Genomic DNA, 20,000 nt, shown 5'->3' with positions numbered 1-20,000 from the left:
TAGGAACAATTCTGGCTGAACTTTTTAGGCAGCTTCAGGTAGATTAGTATCTAGGGGGCGAAGTGGCCGAGTGGTTAAGGTATTGCACTGTGACCCAGTAGGTCCTGGGTTTGAGCCCTACTTCAAGCACTTTCATTTTTTTTCCTTTGGCAAGATCATTAACCCCTAATTTGCTCACTTTGGACAACATGGGTGATTCTTGTTGACATCAGACATCTAGTTTGATGGATTATCTATTATCTTTATTTTCCTCAGAGTTGATCCAAGCCTTAAATGATCCAGCCAAGTACCCGGGGAGTAGTGGCACGCGTAACCTCCACGACAACCTCAGTGATTTGAGGGCTCAAGTGGCTGCCAACCAGAAAGGAATTCGACTCATCCTGGAGCTGATAGAAGAGTATGGTCTAGATTTGGTTCAAGCCTACATGAAATATATACAGGTATTTTTTTAATTGATTTCCTTATTGAAAAGTTTTGAAATGTAAGAATCCCCACTTCACTAGACCAGTCATGCACAACATAACATTGTAGCCGAAATTAACAAGACAATCCGATAGCTCAATTGGTGAATCACTTGCATCACAAAGGGACTGTTATCAGTCCTGAGTGCAGTCAAAATTTCTCCTTACCCTACCTTCTCTGCACCTCATCTTAACTTTGTTCAAACCTCTCAAAGAAAACTTCCCCCAAATGGTTGAAAAATCTTACCAAGAATTTTTTTTTTAAAGTGATATGAATTAAGTCAATAATTCTTTTTTTGAGAAATGTTCTTAACTTTTTTTTAGGGAAATGATCACCTTCTTTCTCTGCCTATCCCCTAGGATAATGCAGAGCTTGCTGTGAAAGACATGCTGCGTGGCATTGCCAAAAGAACCAAGGAGAGGACAGGAAAGACAGAGTTGTACGGGGAGGATTTCATGGATGGAGGATTCAAGATTTGTCTCAACATCAACATTGATGAAACTCAGGTGAGTCATGGGTGGAATCATGGCTTGTGCATGAAGCAGGAAAAAGCTCTCAAGTTATGACTGAGATGAGAAGGAACACAGCAGAAACCAGTGGGAGAGGAAATAGGAAGAAGATGATGGAAGTGGATTGGACACATCCTTAGAAAGAATGACTCCACTATTGGACTGGAACCCTCAGAGCAGAAGATCAAGGGGAAGGCCACGGGAAACATGGCAAAGAATTACAGAGGCTGATATACGGAGAAGTGATAAGACATGGAACGAGATAAAATATAAGGTAGCACAGGATAGAGAAGGATGGAAACTGTTTGTCTGTGGCCTATACCCTGACCCAGGGTGAAAAAGGCAACAATGATGATGATGATAATACACATACTGTGGGGCAGTGTGGCACAGCAGCATGGTCTTTGCTAGGTTTGACTTCCCACAGGGCTGTGTGGCCTTGATCAAAGTCACCTCGTTCTAGCTCACTTTGCCACACACTGCACTGGGCCTGATGCCTGGGCTGTTCTAGTTTTGCCTTGGAGTGGACCTTAACCCTCCCCTCACCACCCATAGGAAAATCGTCACATTCGTTACGATGCAACCGACAATTTTCTCATTCTGATTTCTCTTGTACATCACAAAATTTAAAGAAATGCTTGGATTAAAGCTGTTAATACTAAACACTGTGTTGTAGAGCTCAGTTTGGTGAACAACATTCTGTATAGAATGTACTTGTTACTTTTTTGTTTGAGTTAGAAAAGTGTTGTTTTTTGTTGTTTTGTTTGTTTGGCGGGAATGAATATTCGGGGGAAGTTCTAAAAATAGCTGGTAAGGAGAGAGTTAAAGATAAATTTTCCCATTTGGATGAATAAAGTTAATTGTACTTATTTATTTTATTTACTTTTTATTTATTAATTAATTTATTTATTCATATTTTTTTAAAGTGTAACATTCATCATTAAAGGTTAGTCACAATTGAAAACTATAGACAACGAAAAAAAAAAAGAATACTTCTCAAGTCTTTGGTCAGATTTCAAGCAATGATAGGCTTATTATTTCAACATGATTTCACTCTCTGCTAGGATTTAAAAAGAAAGGCCGATATATAAATTACAAGGCCACGTACCAAGATACAAAGGTGGTTTCATATCAAGCACTTGTTTTGTTCACAATGATAAAGTCTGTAAAAAAGAAATGTGCTTGAGTAAAGGCTGACTGACTATATAATAGATAAAGCTTTGATAAAAGCACTCTATTCCCCGTCTCCTTCAAACATTTTTTATTATGCTTGTAGGAGTCGGACAAGGTTACATTTCTCTAATAATATATAACTTTAATTGCTAGACACTGCAAAATGTGGAACCATATCTTGCAGCGATGTTGAAACACAAGTCCATATATCTTAGGATTGATGTCATTTGCAGTGGCTTAATGATCTTATGTCAAATAACCGAATATTTAGAACTGGAGGGATTAAGCCGTGACTTATTCGTGTTATTTCTCAAATTTGCAGTAAGGCTATTACCAACTCAAATGATTTAAATAAATTATTATTATTATTAATATCTTTCTTTTAAAAAAAAAAACACCAGGGAACAGCCATTTTTGATTTCACTGGGACATGTCATCAAGTACATGGAAACATTAACGCTCCAAGAGCCATTACAAAGTCTGCCATTATCTACTGTCTTAGATGTATGGTGGGCCATGATGTACCACTAAACCAAGTAAGATGGCGTTAATGGGAGGATTTCTATTGCCCAAACACACACATACACACACTCACACACTCTCTCTATCTTTCTCTCTCTCTTTCTCTTGCTCGCTCTCTCTCTCTCTCTCCCTATCTCTCTTTCTCTCTCTCCCTCTCTCTCTCTCTCTCTCTCTCTCTCTCTCTCTCTCTCTCTCCCTCTCTCTCTCTCTCTCTCTCTCTCTCTCTCTCTCTCTCTCTCTCTCTCTCTCTCTCTCTCTCTTCCCTTCTTTCTCGTTGATGGGTCTTAAACGATTTTGTTTTATTATCATCCACCCATTTAGTTTATAATTTTCTGTCATTCTAGAGGTCAATTTCAATGAAATGCCAGAAAACTACCTTTGCCATACCGATGATTAGAACTAAAGAACACACGATTGTGCACTAACTCCACTTGTTTGATCGATAACCTATTGACATTCACAGATTTATGGAGAAATACAGGATTACTCAGTCAGTCTGTTTTTTGTTTTTGATTTGATTTTTTTCTCGGTTATTTTTCACTGTGATGTATTCATTCCCAAAAGTTTTATGATTAGAAGCAGAAAATAAATTTGCATTATATCATTCAAGCAAAAATATTTTAAAAGATAATTTCTAATATTATGAGCAGAAGTTAATTAGAACGAAATTAGCTAGAAAAATAATTCCTTTTTTTAATTTTTTTTTTTTTTTAATGGGTTTATATTTTGATATTTCTTCAGGGTTGTCTGACCCCTATACATGTGGTTTTACCCAAAGGAAGTCTATTAGACCCATCTGAGACGGCAGCTGTGGTAGGAGGGAATGTCCTTACTTCACAACGCGTAGTGGATGTGATCTTTAAGGCATTTAATATTTGTGCAGCGTCTCAGGTCAGTTTTATGTACTGTTTTGTTGTTTTTGAAAATACAAAAGCTAAGAGTAATGGATTACATAAGATCTGGATTACTAGGAGTAATTGAATGAAATGAAAGCCATTGTTTTGTACCACATAACAAGAGAATATAACTCTATTTAATTTATTATACAACACAGACTAGGGACAAAACTCGGTGATAACTATATGGCATAACAAAAACAAGATTAATTCCCTTGATATATTATCATACACTTAGTTTAAATAATAATAATAATAATAATAATAATAATAATAAATAATAATAATAATAATAATAATAAAAATAATAATAATAATAATAATAATATAATAATAATAATAATAATAATGCTGAAAACTTATATAGCGCTATAATTCAGAGACACCAGACTCTAAGTGCTTAAATTATGATTTTATAATTGATAATTATGATACAATTGTGCATTTACCCCTTCAATTTTAATTATGCTTAACATAATGTCTCACCAATTTACCAAAGATGCTACTTTGGGTTAATGGCGATTATACACTCAATTTTTAAAAAAAGATAATTCGCTTTTTGAGGAAATAATATAGACAATTAAAGTTTTGAAATAAAGGATAGAATTGAAAGCTACTTTCTGTGTTGAAAAGATAATTACATATTGATAAATTATGACAATTTTAATGTTTAGAAAAATTATTAGACATTAATCTACCTTGGGGAACTCTTTCTCCAAAATTGTAGAGATATGTTGCATGGATGTCAGGGGCATTAACAAATGATAATGTTTCCATAAAATACAGAGGTGCTTTTTTTTCCCTTACCATAAACTAGTTTGGAAAATAAAACTTTGGCATTTTTTTCCATAGCGGTCTTGAGGTTTTCAGTCGGTACCTTTTCCTTATATCTCTCTGAAACTTTGATTTGTTAAGTACCACTAGTAGATTTATGCAAATGAATTATAATTGTATTTAGTGAACCCTGCTATTTGTTTAATTTAACATCATGCACGTTAGATTGTGACTGTTGTATAATCGAAATGAAGAAATTTACAGCATTGCCATGGCTTTTATGTCATAACTGGCGGTAATCTTAAAAAAGGGATTAATGATTTTCTACTGCATATACAGAAAGCTGTTCTTTGATCCTCTCATGCTCATACAAATCTATGGTTTCACTGATGAATTCTGTCTTCGTCAGTGCATCAGTTAATAGATTCCTGTCATTGTCAATTTTTTTTCAGGGTTGCATGAATATTGTGACATTTGGGGACGAGACCATGGGATACTGTGAGACAGTGGCTGGTGGAGCAGGAGCGGTAAGTACAATCTCAGAGTTGTGTGATTTATACATATATATTTTTTTAATTGAGCTTTTATATAGCGCAATATCCACTAAATATGCTCAAAGCGCTTTACAAGGGGTCCCTGGCCAACAGCAACACAACACTTAGGACAGGACATGATGCCTGTTAGGCGGTATAACAATTTTTTCAGACAGAGACAACGCTGTTAACGGCCAGGTACTCATTTTACACCTGAGTATGGTGGGAAAATGTGAGTAAAAAGCCTTTTCCAAGGACTGAACTATGCGCCAAACAAGGCTCGAACCCAGGACATTCCGATCCGAAAGTGAGTGTCATACCACACGACCACATAACCACACATATTAGGGTAAAGCTTTTGCTACTGATTGTGTCCTTTAGTTGTTTCCAAAACAGGGAATACTTTTATGGGGTCAACTCATGTGTTACGTGTATTTGAAAGGGCTTGATGATTTCAACTCATATATCAAACAATACATAGAAACATTAAACCACAACACGGGGATAGCTGTTCCATGTAAGTGGATGCTAGAAATTATTACTCAGTCACTGATCAAGGGAAGAAAATGCATAGTGGTTAAGGCATTGCTCTGCGATGCGGAAGGGTCCAGGTTTGAGCCCTGCTTCAGGGACTTTCGTTTTTTGTCCCTTGAGTAAGATTATTAACCCCCAATTTTCTCACTTGGAAAACATGGATGATTCCTGTTGACAATAGACATTCTGTTTGATGGATTATCTATATTCCTTCATGGAATGCCTAGGCGACGGGATCTTATGGTGCCATTGCAAAAGGGCGTAATTAAAATTAAAGATAAATGATTTTTTCCAATTTTCAAGACATGAATGTATGGATTATATCTGCATGAGAGCCATTTTGTTTCCCCTCTAATTTCCTTTTCTTCCCACTTAATGTGAAAGATACTTTAATGCTCCAACAATAATACAATCGCAAACGCCATTTTGTTTGAGCATCTTACCTAATGGCCCTGTTATCAGTCAAAATTTCTCAGCTGAATTGGATTAATTAACTCCAAAATTTCATTGTGACCCACCACCTCAAAACGGTATAATATCAGGGTGGTTAAGATGCTTAAAAATTTAATTTTTAGCAAAAAATATAAGGTTGGGTTTGAAAGTTTATATCTTTAAATAAAAAGAAAGAATGGATATTATATCTAAAATTAACAAGAAAAAAAATGAAAATGACTTTCAGCATGAGGTTCATACTGAAATAATACTATCACTTGGTAAGCCACAATTTAACTTTATCTAGGCCCGCTACCTTACAATTTGCCTAGAGTCGTCCATTGCTGTAATTTTTTTTTCCTTCTGCTTATTTCTATTTTTCTTTCAGGGTCCAACTTGGCATGGGAGGAGTGGAGTTCACACTCATATGACCAACACAAGAATAACAGATCCCGAAATTATTGAGAAAAGGTAGAGATATTGCTGATTTTTAATTCAGGAACCCTTCTCATGAGGTCTTCTTCTTTTTCATTCCCCCTCATTTTGTCTTCATGCTTGAACTTGAATGTCTAGTTGGTGAAGGTACGCTGTTGTCTTCCTCATCTCTGTCAGGGGCACGTACAGTTAAGTCTTTAGAGGTGTGGAACAGGCCAAGGATCCAAGTACTTTGGGCAGGTCTGGTCGCTGATTTGATGGTTAACTCACTTAACCCTAACACTGACTAAATCCGTAGTTTTCCCGGTTACTTTTACCCCATGCCTATTTATTACATTTTTATGAGACAAATTATAGGCGCAGTATCGAAGCTAATGTTTTGTAGTTTTACATGTTAATATATGGTAGTTGAATGATACTATCTATGTACATGCTCGTTTTAATACATTTTTTCCAATTTTGAAAAGTAGAAAAAATCTCTAGGATTGAGTGAGTTAAAAGCGGATTTTAGTTCTTAAATGTAGTCAGATTGTTTAGTTAATGGTAAAGTAGAAATACTATTTCTATTTTGTTTGCTATAGAAATATTGTGAATGGATTACATCGTTTGTTTTTGTTTTTATTTGATGTGATTGGTTCAGCAGGACCAAATTTGTAATCATTTTCTTCGATTTGAAATCTTAGTTATCCCTTTGACATATATACTATTTAAAAATCAATTTACAAAAATGGTTTGGGCTACTATTAGGTTTAATTTGATTTCATATAAAAGACTGATTAAATGTTTTACCCCCCCCCCCCCCCCCCCCTCTTTTCTCTCTCTCTCTCTCTCTCTCTCTCTCTCTCTCTCTCTCTCTCTCTCTCTCTCTCTCTCTTCTCTCTCTCTCTCTCTCTCTCTCTCTCTCTCTCTCTTCTCTCTCTCTTCTCTCTCTCTCTCTCTCTCTCTCTCTCTCTCTCTCTCTCTCTCTCTCTCTCTCTCTCTCTCTCTCTCTCTCTCTCTCAGATACCCAGTGATTTTGAAGAGTTTCCATTTGAATCCTGGCAGTGGAGGTTTGGGACTTTTTAATGGAGGAGACGGCATTGTAAGAGAATTATTGTTCAGGCGAACTTTAACCCTTTCCGTGTTGAGTGAGAGAAGAGTGTTCTCCCCTTATGGATTAGGAGGTAACCAGTTATATCAATAAATTAATGATTTTTATCTTATCTTTATGACTGTTATAAACTGCACACTTTTAAGAGAGGAAAATTGAAAACAACAAAGTGGAAGCCATTTCATTTGTCCATATTTTAAAAAATGTCTTTAATTATTATTATTATTATTATTATTATTATTATTATTATTATTATTATATTATTATTATTATTATTATTATTATTATTATTATTATTATTATTTTAAATTTTAATTTGCATCAGTTTTTAGATGTTGTTTTTCTTTTGGGGGGGATGGGAGTTTGAGGGGTGGGGGGGTTGAGGGGTGGGGGGGGGGGGGGGGGGTGAGGGGAGGTGGGGGTTGTTATGGTTTTTTTTCGTGCACGTGTGTCATTTCATGAATTTGTCGAATTACTACATTTTGTGCTTGAATTAATAAAATAGTAGGACTATTTTTAGATGTGAATGAATGATATGCTCAGATCATGTTTGTTATTGATAAAGAAAAATTAAACAAAACAACAACAAAAAAGTAATAATTTTACTCTTTTCTTCTTTGTTCGAAGAATGTTTTTGTTCCTTTGTTTTCATAAAGGGATTTTTTCTGTCATATCATGTTTACATTCTCCTCTTATTTTGTTCGGCTATGTGGTCTTGTGGTATGACACTCATTTTTGGTCCTGGGTTCGAGCCTCACTCGGCGCATAGTTGAGTCCTTGGAAAAGACTCTTTACTCACATGCTCTCACCATCCTCAGGTGTAAAATGAGTACCTGGCCATTGTCTCTGTCCTAAAAAATTATAATATCACCTAACAGGCGTCATGTCCTGTCCTACATGTTAAGTGTTGCTGTTCACCAAGGACCCCTTGTAAAGCGCTTTAAGAACGTTTAGTGGATATTGCATTATATAAAAGTTCAATTTTTTTTTGCATTCAACAGGAGGGCATGCTGGAAAGCTGGGTGAAAACCTCATGCTTTACTCTGATGGACGAATCTGTAACTTGGGAGCTAAGACTGCCGTACAAGTTGGACCTGGGGTAAGAAATTAGAGTCACTTTATATCTAATCTATAAAGAATTCTTTCCAAGGACTCAACTATGGTTGCACAAGGAGATGGAGATGACTTAACAATTTTGTTTTTAAATTCTTATTTTGCCATAATTGTCTTATGACATATTTGTTTAAAGAGTACCGATTTTTAAAGAATTAAACAGGACATATGCGGCTATGTGGTCATGTGGTATGACACTCTGTTTCAGATCGGAAGGTCCTGGGTTCGAGCCTCTCTTGATGCACAGTTGAGTCCTTGGAAAAGACTCTTTACTCACATTCTCTCATCGTACTGAGGTGTAAAATGAGTACCTAGCCGTCAACAGCGTGGTCTCCGTCGGAAAAAAAAGTAATGTCGCCTAACAGGCATTGAGTCTCGTTCTAATTGTTTCATGTTGCTGTTGGTCAGGGACCCTTTGTAAATCGTTTTGAGCACATTTAGTGGATATTGCGCTATATAAAAGCTCTAGTTTTTCTATATTTCAGAATTTACAAAGGACGCCTTTGCATCTTTTGTTTTGTTTTTTTATTCATTTTTATTTTTTCTTACAGGATGTTTTCAGGTTACAAACCCCAGGGGGCGGTGGCTATGGATGTCCAAAAAGCAATGGCACCAAAGATGATCTTCATTGTGAAGATAATGAAAGAGATGGGAGGAAAAGAGAGATGGCCACTCAAAAACCAAGGGTAGAAGAGCCTGTTACAAGACACGGTGGCAGCAGTTTGTTTACATATCAAAAACGACAGGAATCAGCTTGATTTTATGTTAGATATTTTCGACTCACTGTTATCAATAATATATACTTTAAAAATGGTAAAGTAACAAATTAGAGCAGGCAGCGGTGTAAGATAAAATACCTGAAATGATGTGTATGAGAAAATGCCAGACCAAGCAGCCAGAATTGTTTGTTTTTTTAATCATCCCCCAAAAATCAGTCTCTTTCGCTTGGCCCAGTCCATAGCCTTGCTATCTCTTCTCTCCCACTGAGCCTTTTGTCCTTGTTATGGAATGGGAAGACTTGGTTTTCCTTGGGCCCTGCTTGGAATATTTTTTATGAGAGAGACTCAGTCTGATGGATTTATCTCTATTTGATAATTTTTTTTTTTTCATTGTTAATCATGTCTTCATTACACTATAACTATATTGGTTGTGTCTATGTTAAGCTTTCATTGAAATGCTTATTTTGTAACACCCCTTGAGTGTATCCCTGGATTTCCTGCAACAGTTTCAGCTAATATTTGTAATTTAAAATCGTACTCAGAAACAAGCTATTCAGATTATCATTGTTTTTATGCTATATTCAGAAATTAGCAACTGGGCAGGGTCTTTTGTCATCCCATAATGGGCAGGGAAGTTACTTCTGTTTTCTATCCCCTATTTCTGTTTACCAGGTTGATCTCTGTTTTTGTCTTGGAATGAGATTTCTTGGTTGTGTCCTGACCCTGTCTGGGGTCGCTGGTTGAGAGGAAAACAGTTAAATATATAGTTTTGAGAGATGATATTTTTTTCCTTGTAAATCATCTCTCTGTTATGTGCCATTATATTTTATATCTAATATGATTTGTAAGCATTTGAGTGTGTTACTCTCAATGGAGTCCTGTGTTTGTGTCTGGATGGGACTGTTATATTATCTCTGACTAAACACATTGATTGTTTGCTCTTGGAATTTGCCTCTGTGTTCTATTCTCCTTTGTCTTTTCATTGGAAATCTAGAATGTTTTAACTGTCCTATCTTCTTCCTTTTTACTGACGCTGAACTGACATAAAACATTGTAAGCACAGTAAAACCCTTAAAAACAAAAACAAACAAGCCTGACATATGTACTTTAAAACCGTACACATCTTATTCAGAATATCATTGTTTTTTATGTTATATTCAGAAAATAGCAATATCACATAGTCATGATTCTATGAAATCGTGTGTTGAAATATAATATACCAAAATGAATTAAGAAGTTCCTCTCTTTCTTTCTTTTTTTTTTTCTTTCTTTCTTTTTATATTTGGATTCACTTTTTGTTGCTTCATTCAGTCTCCCGTTTATAAATTATATAAATGAAGATTTTTTTGTAGTATTGTTTAAACTCAGAGGATGTTCAGATGATCACTTTGTTGGACAAGAAAAGATAAAGTGAGAAATGAACGAATTGGAAGGTTGACTGAAGTGAAGAATGTATCAATAAAGATGAGAGAAGATAGATTGAAATGGTTCGGACATGTAAAGAGACGAGAGGGGGAGTACGTGGGAATGAAAGTATTGGACTTACAAATAGCGGGAAAGAGGAAAAAGGGACGCCCAAAGACTAAATGGTGGGATAAGGTAAAGGATGATATGAAAGAACTGGGCCTGGAGGATCATGATGCTGAACCGAGATGCATGGAGATGTGGCATTCATTAAGGCAACCCTGCAGGGTGTGGGATAAGCTGAAAGAAGAAGATTATATAAACTCAGACCAGTATGGCTTATACTATGTAATATTCAGAGAACCGTCCCATAGTGTACCCGGTGTCATTTTTTTTTTGTATTGTCATATCTAGAAATGTCCAATAGTTTATTGAATAAACCTACTACAAGGCTATATATTTCCTTGAATTTTAAATGTCATGTCATTTTTTCATTGTTTAAGAATCGGAGGTGTTGTGGATGAAATTTCTCTTTGATGGCGGAACGCTTTACGTGAAACTACTCTTAGCAGGTGGGGAAACTACTGTGGGTGAAATTTCTCTTACTCTTAGATGGGAACTACTGTGAGTGAATACCCTTCATGTGGAGAACTACCATGTATGAAATTCCCCTCCGGTGGGGAACTGCATGGGTAAAGTTCTCCTGCTGTGGGTGAAATTCCTCTTAGGTGAGGAACTGCCTTGGTTGAAATTCCCCTCAGGTGAAGAAATGCCATGGTTGAAGTTCCCCTTCTGCTGTGGGTGAAATTTCTCCTAGATTGGGAGCTGCCTTGGTTGAAATTCTCCTTAGGTGGGGCACTGCGGTGGGTAAAATTCCTTACTTTCAGGTGGAACTGTCGTGGGTAATTCCCCTTAGATGGGGTAATATTGTCCTCCTTGGACTGGTGTATTCTACTTGGTATATTATTGTTTGTTTCCTTTTTTTAAAACTGTTATTTTATTCATTTAAATACTAATTATACAGTACACTAATTCAAGCATCTTGGGGTGGGGATTCTTATTTAGTTTTGAATATACAAAAATACAACGAGGGACACGCGACACGGGTAACCATCCCAACATCAAAAACGGACGCCCACCTGTATTCATTTTTCCCTTCCACCTTCCACTGCCCGACTGTGGAATAGCCTCCCAGCTGACGTGGCTGGAAACGGTTGCCAACATGCCTTCATACGGTTGCTAGAGCTCACATCGTGACGTTTTACTCTATGTATTTTTTATTAGTATTACTATGTGCAGTGTTTTAACACGTTTACAATGCAATATCCTACAAACTGTTGAATGCTCCTGAACAATATTGGAGGTTTCCACAAGAAGAAGACAAATTACTCTAAGCGGGATCCTGTGATTGTGAATGGATGGGACTTTTATGTGATCTCGACTGAGAATATGATAGTTTGCCATTAGAATATACTTCGGCTCTCTAGTTGAACTACCCCCATTACTAATACTAGGTCTCGTCTTACTTTTGATTGTAAATATAAAATTTTTCGACTTTCCCATCTTTTTCCATTTAACTTATCAAGGTATCTTCGTATTTACCTAAAATCTAAATTATCAATATTTTTGTTGTTGTTGTTGTTGCCTAACTGAACTGTCCTTATCCGCCCAGCCCACAATAAACATGAGATGGATTCTTGTTACTACTGAAATGATCCGTGGTTGGAAGGAGGGATAAAGGTGACTGCAAAATCTCTGCTGTTTCTTCTGTCCCTCCAAATTATTTGTCCCGACCACGTGACTTTGTATGCTTTGTCTAGAATGAGGAGAAACAAAAACTAAATTTTTCAAAATAAATTCGCTCTTTGTCTCGCGGGGGGGCGGGGGGGGGGGGGGTGAGTGGCCGAGTGGTTAAGGCATTGCACTGTGGCCCTGAAGGTCTGGTTTAAGCCCCGCTTCAGGTACTTTCGGTTTTTTTCCTTGGGCAAGATTGATAACCCCCAATTTGCTCACTTGGACAACATGGGTGATTCCTTTTGACATCAGACATCTTTTTTGATGAATTATCTATAATATTCTTTCGTGGAATGCCTAAGCGACGATATCTTATCATGTCGTGGTCGTGGCGGCGGAAGGGCATAATTTTTTATTATTCCCCCCCCCCCCCCCCCCCCGTTATATGGGTCTAATGAGATAAGGAAAATAGCACAGGATGATGAGAAGAAGCAAGACATATTCCTTCACAAAGAGTTGAGATGTCTCCTCAAAATAAGATGACCAACGAGAGTGTCAATGATGCGATTAGGAATAAAGTAAACATCCCTCACATAAGTAAAATGGTGATACTAAGAAAATGGAAATGGTTGGCCATGTACGTAAATTGCCAAATAAATCTTCCTTATGTAGCACTAACTTAAGCAACTGGGTGGGGTCCTTGTACCTGACATGATGGTGGGCAGGAGGTCACTTGCTGTGTCTTCTATCCCCCTATATCTGTTTTCTGAGTTGCTCTGTCTTTTGTTTTGGAATGGGGTCACTTGGTTTTGTCCTGACCTTTGCCGGAGTCCTTGGTTGAGAGGGAAACAGTCAAATCAAATGCGTAGTATTCGTTTTGGGGGATAATATATTTTCCCTGTAAATAATCTCGTGCAATGTTTTGTTTCGAATATATTTTGGTTTGTAAACATTTGAGTGTATTCCTCTTCGTGGGGTTCTGTGCTTTGTCTGGATAAGACTTTTTGGTGATCTCCAACTAATACGGTGATTGCATGCTCTTGAAATATACATCTGTTCCTATTTGAACCTTTCCTCTTTGTCTTCGTGTTCTGTGTTGGTGTCTGGAGGAGACTTTTGGGTGATCTCAAACTAAGTACACTTGGTGATATGCTCGTGAAATCTACATCTGTTCCCTATTCGAACCATTCATTTCCCCTTTGTCTTACTTTTTTTTGGATGCTTTAATTGTAATTCTCTAATGTTTTGACCACCCCATTTTCTTCCTTTTTACTGTTTCTGAAATAACCTAAATGTGTTGTAAGCGCCGTAAAATCCTTTTAAAAAACAAACAACTGAAAACAAGAGGAAAAGAAGAAGACTGAGAAACAAGGATGACAGCATAACGTATGAAGGAAAAAAACAAAATTAGGTTTATATCCCGGAGAGAGGTAATCACTGCTGTTGCAGCCAACATGACAGCCTGGAGAAGATTGAATTGTTCATGGTCAGATTCTCCACGAAGTGGGATGAGAAATTGTAAGTCTAGAGTGAGACCATCTCGTTTTGTCTAAGCCCTGTTTGTTGCTGGCATACAAGATGGTCAGATGAACGTATATTGGTACGGTTTTGTGGTCTTGTGGTATGAATCTCGCCTTCAAAATGGAAGATCCCGGGTTTGATTCTCACTCTGAGCGGTGAAAAATCAAATCGAGGCGTCATACGTCTAGTCCTACATGTTAAGTGTTGTTTTTGGCTTTAATAAGTACCCCGTGTAAAGCGCTCTGAGCACGTTTAGTAGATGTTGCGCTAAATAAAAGTTTTAAAAAAAGTATTTGATCATTTCTTTTGTAAGAAGATTCGTTTTCCCCCTTCTAATCATCGCCATTTAAGACAAGACGGCTTTGCCTTTGTCTTGTGGTATGACACTTGCCTTCAGACTTGTAGATGTTGGGTTTGATTCCCGCCCTGAACGATATATTAAATTGTTAGCATGTGAGTCTATCCCTCTTGGCACGATTCTTGTCACGGATAGATGCATTTGGCATCTACTTCTACGAGGTGTTATTTGGACCAATCCCGCTGTATTGAACGCACCTGGTATTATATATTCTCTATTTGAATAAGTCCCATTGTTCAACATTGTCATCGGTGCTTTAGATCGTGGCTGAACTTGAGATACATTCCAAAATAATGTTTAACTCTCTCCTTATCAACCATTATTAGGATTTTCCCCAAAACTTCACACCTAACTAACACAAAAATATATTTTTATCACTCAAACACAAGAGCAGTAAGTACTTGCGATAAATAATTTCTTTAGCAAAACATGCTCTACAACACACGGTTCATTTTCTTTAAATTCTATGACGTACAAGAGAAATTTGAATAAGAAAAATATTGCTTGTATCGTAACGAATGTGATGATTCTCCTATAGTTGGTAAGGAGATGGTTTTAAAAAAAATCCCGACCACGAGGCTTGAACCAGGGTTCTGCGGAAGTGAATGAAATTGAAATACCTTATGCACTTGGCCACCTTGACCCCCACCCCGCCTAAGACTATCCCATTATTTTTTACTTAATACTAGTGCTGAATGACCATAAATGTTTCAAACGTCGTAAAACTCATCAAAATAACTCATACCTTATTTTATTCAACTTTACTGATTAAACTTAATCAAAATAAAATCAAGATGTAGAATGAATGAAGAATTGACGATGGAGGGAAAATTCGCCTTTTCTGATTCTCTCTCGATATATTACAATATTTTTCCGACAGAGACAAATTTGTTAACGGCCAGATACTCATTTTACGCCTGAGTAAGGTGAGAGAATGTGAGTAAAGAGCCTTTTCTAAGTACTCAACTATGCGCCGAGTGAGGCTCGAACCTAGGACATTCCGATCCGAAAGCGAGTGTCATACCACAAGGCCATATAGCCGAACTAGTTTATGGACGTTGGTACATTTTAACCATTAATGATTATGTTAGATATTTGCGACTTGGTCCACAATGTCTTATGGTCTTTTTAATATGTTTTTCCCTTGTGAGTTATCAGATTAAAGAGTAAAGTTAAATGCCTCTCGAACAGGAGGGTGGTGTAAGAAGTGAGAGACGCCAACCATGTCAAACCATTTGTAATTGAATTGGATGCTTGAATAAACCCACAATCCCATCGCTTTTACTGCACCTTTGGTTTTAAAAAAAATAAGGTGCGAATATGGGGGCTTTAAAAAAATAAAATTAACCCTGTCCTTACTACCTACTGGAAAATCGTCAAAGTTGTTACGATGCAATCGTCACTTTTCTCATCCAGATTTCATTTCTTTTTGCTATAACTATAAAAAATTGACACTCTGTCGAACAATAATATGGATAAAATGTTCTTGTTGCTTTTCTGTTTGAGTAAGAAAAGTCAGGTGGTTTTTGTGTTTGGGCGGGTGTGAAGTTTTGGGGAAAATCCTGAAAATGGCTGGTAAGGAGAGGGTTAAACTTCCTCCTGTAAAAGAAAAAAAAAAAGATCTAGTTTGGGGATAACAACACTGAGAGACGTGATTTGTTCATTGGTAAATAATGTATGTTCCGATGAGCTGCGCTTCTTCTCTGTTAGAGGAAAAGTTAAAGAAATCGGAGGCATAAACAAATTCAGACACGATCCCCATTGGCGGACTAATCTGTCTCGCCGCCGGCCATTCGTCTCTTATCTTCATATTATGCTTTTCATTTTATACTTTGGATCTATTTCACGACCTTTCAATGACAATAACACTGGAGAGAGAGAGAGAGAGAGAGAGAGAGAGAGAGAGAGAGAGAGAGAGGCTGTGATTGGAGGGAACAAATAGATAGATATATAGACACACACACACACACACAATATATCTATATACATATATATATATATATATATATATATATAATATATATATATAAATATATATATATAAATATATATATATATTATTATTATTATTATTATTATTATTATTATTATTATTACGGTTTTTTCTCCCATCTTCGGGCAACAATCTTTCACGAAATATAAAGAACTAGATAGATAGTTGATAGATAGATAGATAGATAGATAGATAGATAGATAGATAGATAGATAGATAGATAGATAAATAAATAGATAGGTAAATAATGAAACAGATAGGTGGATAGATAGATAGATAGACAGGTAGATAGATTTGAATAATTCACTCTTGGACCAATAGAACAACTCCATTGAGTTTCCTTGATTCAAGCATTTACAAAAATATATTGCATTAATTCTTAAGATACTAAACTACAATTTCTCACATGCGAGTCGCCTTCTTAGTTTACCTTATCATGTCTAATTTCTTTTGTTGTGAGATAATTGGACGACCCTCTTGTTAACTGGAAAGCTAATTTAGTTCCTCTCAACCGTCTTGAAGCGTTCGAAGCCCGGATTGGCTCATTGACAAATTGTAAACTAATAATAATCAAGATATCTACGTTCTACTCCATATTGATGCAGAGAGGTAAGGGGATGTATGGGTTGTTTGGGGGGGGGGGGGGGGGGGGGGGAGTGTAGAATGGAGGATTAGAATCAGAATCGGAAGATGCCATCTTATTAGCTGTCGACATTTTCATTGGTTCACGGCTGGCAACCACCCCAGTTATTGCTAGAGGGGATGCTTGCTATCTTATCATCTCTGGCATCGTACTGAGTGATTGACAGCTCTGGCACCGCCCACAGGCACCTTGTAGAAGAACACGGAGTGAGTGTATGGGTGTGTGGGTGGGTGAGTGGCTGGGTAAGTAAAGTGAAAAAAAAGTCTGAAAAAGTTTGTGGTGAGCCTAGATTGGACAATGAGATAGTCTGTTATGGTTTAGACGAAGAATGTTCAGTGTGTGTTATAATTTGAAGAATTGGAAGGTATAGCTTGTACGAATAATAATAGTGATATCAAATGTGGGTTTTAGTGTTTTGGTTGAAATCTATCTTGACAAGCTTCGTGATTTGAAAACTATCTCAGTCATATCCAACTTTTTTTCAGGACAGTTAGTATTTTGTTGAACTAGACATGAAAAATATATATGCCTGTGATAAGAAACCGTAAAAAGGTTTTGAACTTAAGTTCCATACCTTTATGATAATGAGTTAATCGTTGTTTCTGTTTCATGCTCTTGAAATATTACACCTCGATATTTAGTAAAAGTTGTGACATTATCCATTGTAAAATAGTAACAGTAAGAATTGTAAGTTTTAGAGAAATATTGATAAGAAAGAGTGATATTTTTGTATGTGATAAGATAAAGAGAAACAAGAATAAGTGATACCAATATTCAATTAAAATCTAATCATACATTTATCAACGTAGTTGATGAAAACTTTGTGATAGAGTAAGAAGTTCACGTAAGTTTATGTTTACATTCAAAGGATTGAAATCGTGACTGCTTGTGGAGTAATGCTGAAAATGAAAACGTGATTTGACAAGTTTAGGGTTAAAATATGTACCTTAAACTTTGAATCTGTTACGCACCGTCTCAGGTGAGTTAAAATGAAGTATAATATAATATATTCTTTAAGAATCGTCTTTCTCAAATGTATCCGAATTTCCATCAATATCATCTTCGGTATTATTTTGGTGTGGAATACATTCTGAAAATCGAATCTTAAGTTAAGTATAACCCAAAGCACAAAATCTGGAACTTAATATGCTTTATTGGGGAGATCGAACATTCGATTTTACTCTAGTTCCTGAAATTAGAATTAACCTAAAAAATTAGGACTTCTTATTCCTAATCATTTGAATTTTCGGCATCAACTTCACCCTGGCATAATAAAGTGACAAATTAGAAAGCAGGTGAAACTTTTTGTATGAAAAAGTGACAGAAAAGCAAAGAAAAATGCAAGAAAGCAACCATCACAAACAAAAACAAACAAACAAACAAACAAAACCCAGCCTGCCTCGTCTGATTAGAACGCCGGCTGATTTTCTATTTGGGTTGATCTTTATATATCGGGTATCTTTTTTTTCTGCTGTGTCCAGCACTGTTTCATACACACCTTTTTAGATTTTTACTTTTATTGAGCTTTTGAGCTTTTATGTAGCGTAATATCCACTAAATGTGCTCAAAGCGCTTTACAAGGGGTCCCTGACGAACAGCAACACGTGACATGTAGAACGAAACATGACGCCTGTTAGGGATATTACAATTTTAATGTCACTAGATGTTTACTAGACAATAATATACCCCCCCCCCCCCTTCTCCCTCCTTAGATGAAATGTTTCAAAATATGTTAGCAATTTTAAAGCGCGTTGAAAGCGTGAAACGCTCTGTATAATTAATTGTGCAATATAAGTATTTGAATTTATTCATCTTGCTTTTATCGAGATGAATGAATAAAATGTAATCTGAATAATATCCTTCAGAATGAATGAAGTTGGTGTCAATTGGCTCTTTGTTATTATTTTTATTTTCCGGCGCTGCACTGCGGCTGACGCCTGGGTTATTCCAGTCTTCCCTTGGGATAAACCCTAGAGACAAATTTCCCCTGTGGGATGAATAAAGGGATTTTTTTAAAACCGACATTTGGGGGATGAGTTCTCACAAGGTTTACGATTGCACAAAGGTTTGTGTTTTGATACGATTGATCAGCTGGTGGGCAGAATTGGTGAACATTTCATCCTTTTAATTGCAGCTTTGTGGTCTTGTTCGATACCAGGCTTCAGATTTTTGAGTCACGACTGACTGTAACTTCGAGTCCAACAGCGGTCGGCAGAGCTCTGAGTTGAATATTAGGAAAAGCCACATTAGTCCCAGTGTGTACTCTGATGTAAAACTTAAATAGTAATGTTAAATTGAATGTAAGCTTCAATTTAATATGGGATTTAATATACGAAAACCGATAAATGGACGTTTCGGGTTTCCCATTTTTCAACAAAATGTGCGGCTATGTGGTCTAGTGGTATGACACTCGCTTTCGGATCGGAAGGTCCTGGGTTCGAGCCTCGCGCTCGGCGCATAGTTGAGTCCTTGGAAAAGGCTCTTTACTCACATTCTCTCACCGTACTCAGTGTAAAATGAGTACCTGGCCGTTAATAGCGTTGTCTTTGTCCGAAAAATTATAATATCGCCTAACAGGCGTCATGTCCCGTCCTACATGTTAAATGTTGCTGTTGACCAGGGACCCCTTGTAAAGCGCTTTGAGCACGTTTAGTGGATATTGCGCTGTATAAAAAAAGCAAAGCAAAATAGGATGAATGAAACACTACAGACGAATGAGATAATTACCCCATTCGTCTGTAGTGTTTCATTCATCCCGTCATATACAATTTTGTTCAGAAAAACACGGTTTGAAAACAGCATTCCAATGTTCTTGTAAATATGACAAAGATTTTTCTTCAAATTTTGTGATGTGTAAAGCAAATCTGAATAAGAAAAATGTTGGTTGTATCTTAACGAATTTGACGATTTTCCTGTAGTTGGTAAGGAGGGAGTTAAGGGGATAAAAATCGTAGCCCTATAGTTAACTTTATAAATCAACATTTGAGTGCATTTAGTGGATATTATGCTTTACATAAGCAGTTGTTTTGTTTTGTTTTGTTTTTGTTTGTTTTTTTGTTTTTGTTCTTTGGTTGTTTTTTTTTTTGTTGTTGTTGTTGTTGTTGTTGTTGTAAATTTTAATTATACGTGTCATGCGTTGCGATAGAATTTAATTC

General features: G+C 36.6%; 2 protein-coding genes across 8 annotated transcripts in view; both read left to right on the top strand.

Annotated features, from left to right (window-relative positions):
* LOC144976802 (5-oxoprolinase-like) overlaps positions 1-11,065 on the top strand; it is a 48,486-nt gene extending 37,421 nt beyond the window's left edge. For all 7 annotated transcript variants that reach the window (XM_078921268.1, XM_078921272.1, XM_078921273.1 and 4 more), the window contains 9 exons: positions 256-440; positions 822-968; positions 2,546-2,680; positions 3,408-3,557; positions 4,789-4,863; positions 6,224-6,306; positions 7,273-7,433; positions 8,362-8,459; positions 9,025-11,065. In XM_078921268.1, coding sequence (XP_078777394.1) covers positions 256-440; positions 822-968; positions 2,546-2,680; positions 3,408-3,557; positions 4,789-4,863; positions 6,224-6,306; positions 7,273-7,433; positions 8,362-8,459; positions 9,025-9,231 — 1,241 coding nt within the window. In that variant the 3' untranslated portion in view covers positions 9,232-11,065. The remainder of the gene's footprint in view (positions 1-255; positions 441-821; positions 969-2,545; positions 2,681-3,407; positions 3,558-4,788; positions 4,864-6,223; positions 6,307-7,272; positions 7,434-8,361; positions 8,460-9,024) is intronic.
* A 5,996-nt stretch (positions 11,066-17,061) lies between these two features.
* The window catches only part of LOC144976803 (uncharacterized), a 67,712-nt gene continuing 64,773 nt past the window's right edge, over positions 17,062-20,000 (top strand). Inside the window, exon 1 of the mRNA XM_078921275.1 lies at positions 17,062-17,824. The gene's annotated coding sequence lies outside the window, so the exon portion shown is untranslated. The remainder of the gene's footprint in view (positions 17,825-20,000) is intronic.

The sequence above is a fragment of the Berghia stephanieae genome, chromosome 7, assembly GCF_034508935.2.
Source record: "Berghia stephanieae isolate SIO BIC M18660-M18661 chromosome 7, UCSD_Bste_1.3, whole genome shotgun sequence".
Classification (NCBI taxonomy): domain Eukaryota; kingdom Metazoa; phylum Mollusca; class Gastropoda; order Nudibranchia; family Aeolidiidae; genus Berghia; species Berghia stephanieae.
The sequence above is the reverse complement of the archived record's forward strand: the minus strand, read 5'-3'. Positions and strand labels throughout refer to the sequence as shown.